At 45.0% G+C, this 13,300-nt stretch overlaps 1 protein-coding gene across 5 annotated transcripts in view; it reads left to right on the forward strand.

The window, feature by feature from the left end:
• Positions 1 to 5,521: 5,521 nt before the first annotated feature.
• The window catches only part of SH3RF2 (SH3 domain containing ring finger 2), a 143,963-nt gene continuing 136,184 nt past the window's right edge, over positions 5,522 to 13,300 (forward strand). For 2 of the 5 annotated variants that reach the window (XM_070465574.1, XM_020872215.2), the window contains exons 1-2: positions 5,523 to 5,759; positions 6,894 to 7,383. In XM_070465574.1, the coding sequence (XP_070321675.1) occupies positions 7,006 to 7,383 (378 nt within the window). In that variant the 5' untranslated portion in view covers positions 5,523 to 5,759; positions 6,894 to 7,005. Of the gene's footprint in view, positions 5,760 to 6,893; positions 7,384 to 13,300 lie in introns of all 5 variants that reach the window. The other 3 variants (XM_070465575.1, XM_020872228.2, XM_020872209.2) reach the window with 2 other exon arrangements.

Raw genomic sequence — 13,300 nt, forward strand, 5'->3', positions numbered from 1 at the left:
GGAATGAAGGACAGATGATATGAGGATGCATTATTGCATTAGCCACCCAATAAGTGAGTGGTACTCATGCCACAGAACCTTTTGAACATGCGTCTTAGTCACTTCAGTCGTGTCTGACTCTTTGCAATCCCATGAACTGTAGCCTGCCAGGCTCCTCTGTCCATGGAATTCTCTAGGCAAGAATACTAGAGTGGTTGCTGTGCCTTCCTCCAGGGGATCTTCGCGGCCCAGGGAGCAAACCCTCACCTATTATGTCTCCTGCATCTACAAGCAGTTTCTTTACCACTATCACCACCTGAGAAGCCACCGAACCTTCTGAAGAGTCTTATGAAATCTCAGGACTGCTCATTCCAAAGGATGAGAGGAAGAAGCATTTACCATAGACTCACCATTAGTGAAAGGTGGTCCACACTTTTGGATCATGCACTTGTGACTAGAGAACAAGTTCCCATGGGCATCCCGTATTGCAACATCAGAGAAGCTCTGGAGCAGGAAGCAGAAGGTACATGGCAGGGTCCTCACAGTGCCAGGTAGCAACCACTTGAATCTGGCAAAACTTCTTAGTATAAGATGTGAGGCAGAGAACAACGTGACATTCAAGAGGTCTCCAACATAAAACTATTATCAACAGCCCAGATATAATTTTTTTTTTTCTGGCCACACCACGAGGCATGCAGGATCTTAGTTCTGGACCAAGGATCAAACCTACACCGGTTACATTAGAAGCATGGAGTCTTAACCACTGGACCACCAGGGAAGTCCCTACTCAGACATAATTTTTTTTTTTTTTTTTTTTGAGTTCCAAATTATGATTTTATTAGAAGTAGATGCCTTGAAACAGTTGAGAGGCTATAAAAATAAATGATTCAATGCTGAAATGTTTCCCAAATTAATTCAAAATGACATGAATAAAAATAAAACTATCCCAACAAATATGACAAATACCTCCAGTACACACCACCACTTGCTAGCTTTAAAAAATATACATCTGATACCTAACCTAAACAACTGCCCTACAATAAGAGCCTTAGCTCTGTACATATTTAAACAGATTAAATTTTGTGAAAAGTTTTTTCTTGAGAATATGTTACTGTTCTAACATCTTAATAGTCAATTATAAGAATTAAACCTATTGACAGCTACACTAAGCACTTCTACAAAAACATCAGTTAACTCATTAGCTATAACAACTCTGGGAAGGAAGAAGCTAGAAATATAAGTAAGCAGCAGGTCTTCCAACTCCACCTGTCCTCATACATCAGACCACGGCCACTTCTCTGGTGCAAACACATCAACACAGAATAAGCCTCTTACTTCACTCACAGTGCATACACGGATGGTGATAGGTAAAACTTGGAGAGCTCTTCTTAGACAACCATGAGATTATTTGCTGCTTCCATAACTTTCAATACCTTTTTGTAATGTCTAAGAGTTCATTTCCTTATCAGCCATTTCTTTCTGCTTTTCTTTGGCAAGGTGATTGGCCAGGATTTCCTCCTGCAAGATTCTGGCATTCCGTTCTCCAGAAAGCTGGTTCTGAGTGTCATGTCATTCTTCTATAACCTGGAGAGACACTGATTCAGATCATTTCTCAGTCTTCAGTTCCATCTAGTGCTCTGAGAGTGAGTTCAAGTTGCTGTTTCATTTCAGCTTCTTTACTATATTGGTCTTCCTTTCTTCTTAACTGCTCCCTAATTTTTTCATATAACATGTCAGCATTTCTTCTATTCTCTTCTTCTTGCTTTAAGGTCAATATTATTTCCATGAATTTCACACTCCACAATACTAACGTATTCTCCCCTTTATACCTCAAGCCAAGCGGTTCTACTTGCAACGTGGAAATCTTAGAGTAAAGACATCACCATCCTGGGAAGCACTTTCAGATGACTGAGTTCAGTCATTCAGGTAGCTCACATCATTAATCTGTGCTTTGACCTGTGAATGGTTATTTTCATCTCCATCATAATTTTTCTTGTTCTTCCTCTCATCAGTTCTAAGTCTAGTTCTGCTGACAAATCTGTAAGTTTTGTTAAAATTACCTTCTACTTGTCCATTTAATGTCTTTTTTCCTCTTCGGCCAGCAGCTCCAGATAAAGGATCCACATACTCCGCTCACACGGCTCCTGCGGCCGGCTCGGCTCGCCGCTCCCACGTTCCCAGCTCACGCTCCCCGCTCCCCCCGACCCCGGCCAGGCTCGCCGCTCACCCGCCGCCCTCGCCCCAGTGCGCCGGGCCGCGCTCCCGGCTCTCACAACCCCCGACGCCGGCCTGCGCTCCCCGGCCGCACGCCCCGCGCCCAGACATAATTTTTTAAAAAATTATGCCATTCATTCATAAATTTACCCAACAAACATTTATTAAGCATTAACTACATGCCAATTACTATGTTAAGTACAAGGGATAGAGTACTTTGTCTATTATAAGTGCTTTGCTCTCTTGGAACTTGCCGTCTATTGGCGGGAATCAAGGATTCAACAAATTATTACAAAAATTACTGAATTACAATTGTGATAACTGTCATGAAGCATAGGATGATAAACTATCTAGTAATGAGAATCAAGGAAGGCTTCCTGGAGGAAGTGGCATTTAAGCTAAAACCTGCAGAGGAGGAGGTGAAGAAAACAAAGTGTGGGAGTGTAACTAGGAAGAGAGCAACTAGAAAGCAAGTTGCAGGCAGAAAGAAGAAATGTGAACAAATACCCTATGGTAGAAAAACTTAAACTATCCCGAGTAAAAAGAAAAATCCAGTGGGACTGGAGTGGATGAGTGAAGGGGGAGACATGGGGGTAAATTGATGAGTGAGCAGGAACCATATCACGTCTGGCCTGACAGGTCAGAAAAAGATCTCGATTGTATCCTAAAGTCAATGGGAATCTACTGAGGGATATTGCATAGGGGAACACTTAGGATCAGATTTTTTTTTTAAACATAAATCAAGGTATGCTTGTACATACAAGCAGCAGAAGCTCGTAAATATCACACAGCAGGTATTTAAAAAGAGCACAGTCTGTAATCAGTACATAATCGTACAAATATAAACAGGAGTGTTGGGGTGAGGGTGGTGGCCTGAGCCTGGAGTCTGGGAAGCCTTGCAGAGTTAACCTTTTTGTTTGTTTTGGAGGACTGGTTGTTCAGTTGATTTGACGCCAGGTTTGCATTTGGGTAAGCCAGGATGAAATCCCCATTGAAAACTCTTTCCCTGCTTCAGAAGCTTCAAAAGAAAATTTCTCCTCAAATTTCCACTAAGACTAACCTCGTAGGTGGGCGGTGGTAGGGACCACCTACAGGGTGTGATCTGAAAGGTGCTAAAACACCACTCCTGTTCAGTGTAAACTTTCTCTGCCCCACATTAGTGTTGGAAATTCTACCATCACCATTTGATTCTGAAGAATTTTTAATAGTTAAATATAGTAGCACTGGATCTGTTCTGACTTCCTGAAATGGAGTGTTCTCAGGGATGGGAGAATCTGAAGCTTTTTGAGATGACTGGCCACACAGGAATAGGGAGGAGCCAAGAGATGGGGTAGGTTACAGGAGGCATCCATAATATTGCATATGTATCTTTACAAACACTTATGTAAACATACACGGTGTACTTAGGGCAAATACATAACTTTATAACACGGGGAACGATAATGATAAGGAACCTAGGCCCTGGAATTAGGCCAACCTAGATCACAACCTCTGTGACTCTGGGAAAGTTGTAGCATTCGCCTTGTAGGGTGGTTGGCAGGAAAGGGAGATAGTCTGTTCAAAGACTTAGCACTGCTCTGGGGCATAAATGTTAGATTACTTGTCCTTGTGCACACGTGTGTGCCAGTGTGTGAAGGTGCAGATGTGGGTATGTAAGAGAGAGAGGATGTCCAAGAACAGGAGAGGGGAGCAGGTAGAGCTCCCACAGGAGTGGCCCCCTCTGCAGGGTAAAAGGACAGGGGCCACTCACAGAGGAGGTAGATCAGCTTTATCAAGCGGGGACACCAAAAGGTCTCAAATGGCAAGGGGCGTCCTGATAAGCACAAAATCTAAAGGGGAAATAAATTGAAGGAGACAGGTAATAGAGTGAGGTGTGGTGGTGTTGAAGCTCAAAACACCCTCCATAAAAGGGAGAGGAAAAAAAAAAGAATTGAAAGTGATCTCTGAAATTGACACGGATCCAAAGTAGGGCTCTACACTTGAGGGGGACATAGGACTTCATCTGCTCCATCCTTAAGATCTCTCCTGTTTTGAACTTCAAGCATGCTTGCTTTTTCAGAACTGACACGGAAGAACTTTTAAAAACAAACAAATCACCACAATCTGTTTGCTTTCTGCCTCATAAGGAATTGTCAGCCTTATATCTGAGAGAGAAGACACAGTAAAAGGAGAACACCCACTATCTAGTCCCAGCTCTGCCCCTAACTCACTGGGCAGCTTCAAGGAATCTCCCAACTTCAAGAATCTCTCAGCAGCCTCATCTGCCAAAGAATTTGATTGGTCACTTCATTCATTATCTTTTGACTTTCTGCTGTCTTAGATGAGGTCCAGCTCACCTCAACCATCTCTCCCCCTCTTAAAGTTGTATCACCGCAGGACATGATAATGAAGGTCACAGATCACCTGCCTCTTGCTCACTGTGTCTCCTGGGATGACTTATTTAATGTCTCAGGTCTCTCTTTCCTTCATAAAATGAGGGTAAGAGGCCAGTGTATCGTGGGGTTGATAGAAGGATTAAGTGAGTTCATGAAGATAAAATATTTACAACAATGCTTGGCACAGATGAAAGCTACACTACTCTGTTGTTAGGTATTAATGATAAGATTATTATTATTTACTTTATTGGATAACTTTGTAGTGTAAAGTGTTAAATGAAATATATTATTGATAAATCAAGAAATAGAAGTATAAGCATTATTTGGGGCTATAAAAGGCTCCAGTGGGTAGGGTAAGGGAAGCTGGAATATTACATTTTCTTTTTACCTTTGTAAATTTATTATTATTATTTGGCCCGTGCTACATAGCTTGGTGACTTGTGGGATTTTAGCTTCCTGACCAGGGGCCAAACCCAGCCCTTGGCAGAGAAAGTTCAGAATTCCAACCACTAGACCACCAGGTAATTTCTACTTTTCTTTTTTTAAAAAGTCCTCCTGTGCTTTGATTTTTCAAGGATGTGTCTGGACTACCACAACACTGTTGTTTGTTGTTGTTTTTTTTTATTTCATAAGATTGAGCAAATAGATCGCTCAAGTCCATCTCAAATCTCACAGTTCAAGGACTGACTGATTTTATAGGGCAGTAGTTTTTAGGTGACCGGTTTATCTTTGTGTTCACAGCTACCTTAATATGTTTGAACTTTTCAGGAAATCCTCATAAAGGTTTGAAATAAACACAATCACCGTGGCATGTTCATTAACTTGACTGTGTTTTAATTTCCAGGAAAGGACAGAAAATGAGGAAGGGGAAATATAAACTTTGTAAATATTTAACCTTAGAGTAAATTGACTTGTATTTTGCCCACTTGTAATCTTTTCCCTGAAATCGACTCCCACAAAGGAAGGATCCGTAGCAGAGTGTGAAAGCGCAAAGGACAGAACGGCGGTGAAAGCGTTAACTGGGCTGGGTAAGGCGATCCATGAAATGAGTTAAGACTCGAGTTAAAGTTTTCAAAGCGGCGGCGGCAGCAGCAGCAGCTCCCGGGGAAGCGGAAGCCGGTGGAGGGAGCCTGGCGGAGCATCGAGGGGGACCGTGCTGAGCTGAACTCAGCCCCGGGTGACAAGCTCAAGGTTAGTGACCCCCCGCACACCTCCACGTGCTGACATCTCTGGAGCTGTCTCAGGAGGCCGGGCGCCTTCTCTCAGCCCGGCTTGTCCTGTCTGCCTGTCTCCACCAGTGCGGCCACCGGTTTGTGCCAACCCTCCCGCAACGCGTTCCCTTCAGCCCTGGAGCTGAGAGGGACTGGGACCTGTTCCCAAGCCACTCTCCTTAAGAGGGGACTTCTCAGACATCCACAAGGAAACTGTTTCTGGAACAAGGATGATTTTCAGAATACACACACACAGAGGTACACACACCTGTGTACGCTGCCCCATCTTGGTTCTTGCAGGTTGTGACCACAATCCCAAATTCCTCTCTGCTTCAGTCGAAACTGAGAACAGTTGTCAAAGTAACGAAACAGGCTGTGCAACTTTATCCTATGGGAGGGGTAGTGTCTCTGAGGCTAAGATAATCAAGGTAAGAAGGCAAAAAAGAGGAACGAAAAGAAAGAAAAAAACTTTCAAGCTCCACAGCCTGGAGGTGAGGCAAAAGAATTTTTGAAAATTAGATTCTCGTAGAAATTGTACATTGCTAGAACAAAATAAAGGGGGAAGATGTACTGTGAAGGACAGAATTCTACAACTACGGGAGATTCCCATACACTTATGTAAACAGCTTGTTATCAGTGTGATGCAGATAACAGATACATTTAAAGAAGGGAAAGAGAAAATAGCTTCAGAGAAGTTGCATCCTGAGGGGCCTTTTTTTTTTTTTTTCATTTATTTTTATTAGTTGGAGGCTAATTACTTTACAATATCGTAGTGGTTTTTGCCATACACTGACATGAATCAGACGGGCTACTGGAAGGCTTCATCCTTGGAGCCCCGGGTCAGTTCTGTCTGCTCGCTCCCGCCTTGCTCACGGAGAGGCAATGAGTAAGTTAGTCCGGCAAGCAGTCAGAAGCTGTACTGGCTGCTCCCTCGCATCCTCCAGCAGGCAGGAGTCGAGGTCTCTACCTGCTAGCACTGAATCAGAATGAGTCATCTCAAACTTGGGTGCGGAAACAAAGTCCCTGCGAGCCGCCTTATGAGGCTCTGCCTCCTGTAGGTGGGATATACCTCTGAAGGCAGTCACAGTTTTTTCCCTCTTCCTTTCTCCTTCAGACAAGCGGGCATCCTGACGCTCTCAAGAAGCCCTGTCTCTGCCCCACTGACTCAGCTGACCCGACCATGTGGACTCTGCCCCTCCAGGTCAGGACTGGAGTTTTAAAATAAAATGGATGACGTGACGTTACTTGATCTTCTGGAGTGCCCCGTGTGCCTTGAAAAGCTCGATGTCACCGCCAAAGTTCTCCCTTGCCAGCACACCTTCTGCAAGCCATGTCTCCAGAGGATTTTCAAGGCCCACAAGGAGCTGAGGTGCCCCGAGTGCAGGACCCTGGTGTTTTGCAGCATCGAGGCGCTGCCGGCCAACCTGCTGCTCGTGCGCCTTCTGGACGGCGTGCGGGCCGGACAGGCCTCGGGGAGAGGGGGGTCCTTCCGCCGGCCCGGCGTGCTGACCCCGCAGGACGGCAGGAGGAGCAGGACTCACCCCAGAGGTCCGCAGTGCAGTCCTTTCCGGCTGGTGCCTAACGTCAGAATCCACATGGATGGGGTAAGAAAGATCTCATCTGTTCCTTCGTGTTTCCTTGGAGGTTGGGTGTATGTGCGCCAGCAGTTGGGGCTTCTCTTCTTTTAGCTCGGTTTCAAAGGGCCGCTGCCGAGGATTCCCTGAGGATAAGTTTCTGTGGGTGGTTTGTCGTACGGAGACTCAGTGGAACCATGAGCCTATCCAGTCCAATCAGGAGCTCTTAAAATTCTTCAAGCTACCCAGGTCCTCCCTGCTTCTAGTCCAGAAGGTGGTAGAACATGGAAAGCCTTCTTGATTGTTTATTTATGCATGTGTTTATTTTTGACTGCACTGGGTCTTCCTTGTGGTGTGCAGGCTTCTCACTGCAGCGGCTTCTCTTGCTTGGAAGCACGGCTATAGAGCCTGTGCTCAGAAATTGTGGTGCATAGCCTAGTTATTACTGACATGTGGGATCTTCAAGGACCAGGGATCGAACCCATGTCCCCTGAACTGGCAGGTGGATTCTTAATCACTGGACCACCCAGGAAGTCCTTTGATTATATTCTTGGTCTTTCATTTCTGCTGTTCTGAGGCCAAACCAGGGCATGGGAAATGCACAGAAGATGAGAAAAAGAAAACCAAATCCAACTGCTTGTCACTTTTGAGATCTCAGAGAAGTTACTAAGTGTCAGATTTTGTTTGCATTTTACCCAAATCCATCCTTCCACTCCCAGTCATAAAGTGCCATGATGACAACACTCATTCACAATCACTCAAAGTTATCAAGACAGTGGATACACAAAGTTCGATCGGGAAAGAAGCACCTATGTGGGTGTAGTGATTGACAGGAAAGGCTGGGCTGTGAAGAACAACCGACATATACAGGAGACCTGAAGATGTGTCTTACTTTACAAAATGAATAAAGCATACAGAAAATGCACATCAGAGCCTGCCATGAAAAATGAAGCACCCCAGGTGAGCCACAGGATATCACCCAGTAATGCATTTTGTGTTTGGACAATGTGAATCGTCCTGTCCAGCCTTGTGGGCACATCCTTGGGACTTTATGTGACCTTCCTGTGAGCCTCATTCTGGGAAGCTGGGGAAGGGGATAACTTGAGAGAAGATCATGGTCTTGGGCTCCAGAAAGATTAGTGGCTGTCACTCCCAGAGTCAGTGTGTCCAAGTGGGCATGGCATGCCGTGGCCTGGGTGGTTGGCATACTCAGAAATTCTGTGAAGTGCCACATAAAGCAAGCTTTAACCCTGGCAGCTAACCACAACTTTAACCATGACTCCCCACTGTGAAGAGTAGCAGAGGGTGGGAGGGTCTTCCCCGGACTCCTTCCCATTGAAGGAGAATAGGCTTGGGTGTGCATTCAGGATAAGTTTCTCAAATGCTCTTCTCAACAGCCTATTACTTCTTGGGTTCCCTGCACCCTTAAGCCCCCCATGCAGCAGGGTAGTGTGGAAACTTTCCAAAAGGAGAGCAGGAAGAAACCGGGCACCAGTGTGATTTCTTCACAGCAGACTTTTTATTGCCATTGTTCCTGTGTGTGAGAGCACATTCCACAAAAGGGCTTGGCGCCCTCCTTTCAGGCTCCTTATTAGCCCTAGGTCTAGCCATCAATCAGAATCCACAGGCTTGGAAAAGGAGGGGTAGGGGAACCAGCTTTCTCAGGCAGGCTGTGTTTACAGAGCATCAGGCTGTATCTCGGGTCAGCAGATCTCCCTTTGAATTCCTAAGACCCAGCAACCTCTCTCCTCCCTCACCCTGCAAAGTCTGACTTGCCTCCCTGCAGGGCTGAGTATCATCCATCACTCAGAGAGTGTTGGGAGACTGGGAGGAGGCAAGTCCTCTGTCACCTTCGCATATTTTTGTTCATGCTTTCATCTTTTTGATGTGGCTATGTTGCTAAGAAAAGGTAGCAACAGATGGAGCCACAGCTACCTACTTTTTGAACCACAGAGAATTCCCAGGTCCCTCCTGGCATGGGGAGCTATAGGAACTAGAGCTCTTGTTCTCTTATAGGAATAAGAGACAGCCAGTAAGATCCTGTGTGTCCCTAGAAGTCTTTCACGAGGACCCGTCACTTCAGACCAAGGGGCCGGTGACGGGGTTGTGCCCATTCTCCGAGCTGCACTGGAGTCCTGCCATGAGGCTGAGACAAACCAAGCCATTGAGAGCCCCTGCTTTCCAGCAGCACCTGGTTTAGTGAAGATGCTCTATGAGAGGGCAGAGGCAGGGGCCACTCCACACCCTCACCCATTTCCTCCCTTTCCTGAGCCCACCTTTCTCCACGTGGCTCATCACATCCCTTTTGACTCTGTCAGTGGGGATGTGAACAAACTATTCCTGGACGTAAATACAGCTATAATGCTGCATCCTGTTCTACTCCCCCCAAATCTAGCTGCCTTTCCTGAAGTGTGAAAGCAATGATGCATCCCTGGGTTCAGACAATTGCAGATTATCTGAGAGTCTACACACTGTTCTGAGAGACAGAGGTGTGGCCTTACATCCTCAGCCAAATCCTCATCAAGCTACTTGCCCTCTTGGCCTCAGTTTACCCAACCCAGTCAACTGTTAATAATACTTGCTACCCCTCTTCCTCCAGGAGAGTGTAAACATTATCTTTACAACATACTCATATCACCTTAGAAAACCTACGCTAGATAAATGCAAAGCATCATCATTATCATTCATTTAAACTGACTATATGACTGTGGGCAAGCCACTTCAGCGTGCTGGGTCTCAATTTAAAATTCTGTAAAATGGGAAAATATATTATAAGAGTGGAGAGCCATGGTGAGGCTTAACTAATGAGTGTTTTCAAGGCACTTTGAGATCCTTAGATGAAAGGCATTTGGAAGATCGTTATCATAGTAAACATTATTATTGACTGTTTATTGTGCCCTGTCATGCATGAGACATTCTACAAAACACAGCAGGAGTGATAGTCCTTGCAGAAGAGTGTAATAGGTGTTATTATTGAATTTGAGTCTACAAGGAGTCCAGGCCAGTATAATACTAAGTATAAAGTACTCTACTAATAGGGCATAAACAACCTGTTGTCACGGGGTACCATTTTGCAAAACACTTCTTCCAGAGGACTCAGTGTTAAGGTGGCATTCTCAAAGAGTTCATTTAATTTCCTGTTCAGGAGCTTTTTAAGTCCAAAGTTTGTTCTGCTCACCTTGCCTTATCTAAAAAACAAGCTCATCGAGATCTTTCTGTTGGCTCAAAGAGGTCTGGTACTTTTTGTGCTAGCCAGTATACCAGGGTGGAACCAAGAGCCACACTTCACAGTGCCAACCCAAGAGAGAAAAAAAAAGTAGTCCATTGTGCCTACCTGTCTAAAACCCTCCCAAGCCAGTTGTGTAAAAAGAAAACTTGAGAAATGGCTGTAGGTTTCTACAGCATGCAATTATTTCAAGCCAACAGGTAAGATCAACAGACTCCTGGAGGACCCATGTCAGTGTTGATGTCACTGGTTCTTATTCCTTCCCATATTGTGGCCGAGCCAAAGGAACTTTGCAAATCTTCGAGAAGATTATGGGCTTCTGAATTGCTGATCATTCTTCCTCTTTCCTCCACTACCCTTTAATAGTATTTCTGATTTAGAACAGGCAGGAAAGCAGTGAAGCTAAAAACTTGCAAAGTTAGGCTTTGAAAAAGCCGGAATTCAGATTCTGGTTCTGCCTCTCGATAGTTGCATACTTTGGATGAACCTCAGGGCCAGCCTCCAATTCCCCTCTGTAACCTGGAGATAATAGCAGTACCTACCTCTGCGGGTTGTTGGGGAGAAATAAACAAGAAAATTCATGTCACTTAGCTCGTAGCACCATGATTGGTTCATATTACGTGGTCAATAAATTTTAGCTGGTATTGTTATTGTTATTAAAGCAACTCAAGACTTTCCATGCTAAATTATGTACCATCTCTCTTGTTAATCAAGCGTCCCGCAGAGATGGTCCCTGGTACCCTGATTTTTGGTTGGTATGTGTGTCTCCAAAGGATGTGATGCCATAATTCAGATGTGTGATTCCTCCCAGCATGCACTGGCTTGGCAGCTCATTTCCAAGACCCTTTAGGAGCTAAGAATGGATTCTAGGAGAAAACAATGCTAGCCAGCTTCTCTTCCCCAAATGGCGAGCTCAGCAAAACACCATACACAGAGCAACAACCTGGCCCACTTTCCCAACATTGCCAATGCTTCATTAGCATCTGTCTTTCCCTTCCCCTGCATCTTTCTATCCCCAACATAAATGTTGCCACCCTGGGTCTTGCAGGGCCAGACTCTCTTCCTTCTTTGTTAAACATCATGCCAACCACACACATTCCTGTCTTGCTTGCCCTACCTCAACAAGAACACACCTGCCACCCCCAGCACACAGACCAGGTGGCTGTGTCCTAGAAACTTCTTCAGCTGGTGTGGCAAGCAGCTGAGATGAAAAAATGAGGTCAGAAGGTACAGGGGGGAATTGAGGCTGGGGAGAAACCAAAAGGCATCCAGGCCCTTTCCTGGGTCTCAGCTGCTGTGTCCTACAGCAGTGCTGCGACACACATGGTCATCTCTACTAAATTTGCAAGGCAGTTAAACCATCCCAAGCCCCTGAAGACAGCAGGCAGATGGCAGTGGGTCAGCGAGGCCTGGATGTGGCAAGTGGAGGAGCCAAGCTTGAGAAGTCAGGAGACCCAGATAGTTCTCCAGCCCCTCCCACCTTTGCAAACCTTTTACAAAACCATATGTCTCCAAAATGACTTGATCCCCAACCTGTGTCGATGTACCACCTTCTTAGTTACAGTCCTCCCCATTTCCCTGATTACTGTTTAAGGACTGTGGTCAATCAGAGCTGACTTTGTGCTGGTATTCAATCACTTTTGAGCTGTGAGGCCTCAGGCAAGTCACTTAACCTCTCTGAGCCCCAGTTTCCATATTTGTGCACTGGTAATATTCATGGTGTACGTATGTCATAAGGTTACATTGAGATGATGTATGTAAAAGGCTTAGTATACTATGGTAAATGTTAAGTAACAAAACAGTAACAATAGAGGAAAGTCTGAAGCATTGGATTTGGAGTTTTTTGTACCCACACATAAACATACAGAGACCTCTGTTCAAAAATTAAGCAAAGGGGTAACAAAAGAAAAAGGGGTTTTCCCTGAAAAGACAAAACTAGGGACTCCCCTGGTGGTCCAGTTATTAAGACTCCACACTCCCAATGCAGGTGACATGGGTTCAATCCCTGGTTGGAGAACTAAGATCCCACATGCCAAGTGGTGTAGCCCAAAAACAAAGGCACAAAACTACAGTGATGAAAAAGTGTGGTTTTCAGTGGTGACCAGGGGTTATGGGTTGGGAGAGGATTTATAAAGGATAGCGTGAGGGAATTTTATGGGATGGAGGGACTATCCTGTATCCTGTTTGTGGTGACAGTTAAATGAATCTATGTGTGTGTTAACATTCATATGAATATGTGCCAAGAGGGGAAAAAGTCAATTTTACTTTATGACAATGTTTAAAATAACATTTTTAAAAATGAAAGGAAGCGCTTGTTTTGAGTCTCTACCTGATTTTCACCTGGTCCGCTCTGATGTCCCTTCATGTCTGTGTGTATTGGGTCAATGCTATTTTGGAGAAGGATTTTGCCATCATTTAAGCAATCAGGGTAATTCCTGTGGGTGGGCTTCTCTCTGTTTTAGCAAAGTATCCTATAACTGCTTCAGTTTTCTCATCAGTTAGAGGTATCTGGCCAGAAGACAAATAACAGCGCATCCCCCGGGGGAGATGGCCCAAGCAGATGGTGGGGGCAATAGGTTCTCCTTACTCAACCTCAATTATCCATCACGTGTACTGGGGCATGTCACCTAAGTGATTAGTCGGTGCATATTTTGTGTTGTTTCAATGCCTCTTAGGAAAGGTTGTCTGCCCACGTGTCCCTTCATACTATGAAGAGATTAT

This window comes from Odocoileus virginianus, chromosome 3 (assembly GCF_023699985.2).
Source record: "Odocoileus virginianus isolate 20LAN1187 ecotype Illinois chromosome 3, Ovbor_1.2, whole genome shotgun sequence".
Classification (NCBI taxonomy): Eukaryota; Metazoa; Chordata; class Mammalia; order Artiodactyla; family Cervidae; genus Odocoileus; species Odocoileus virginianus.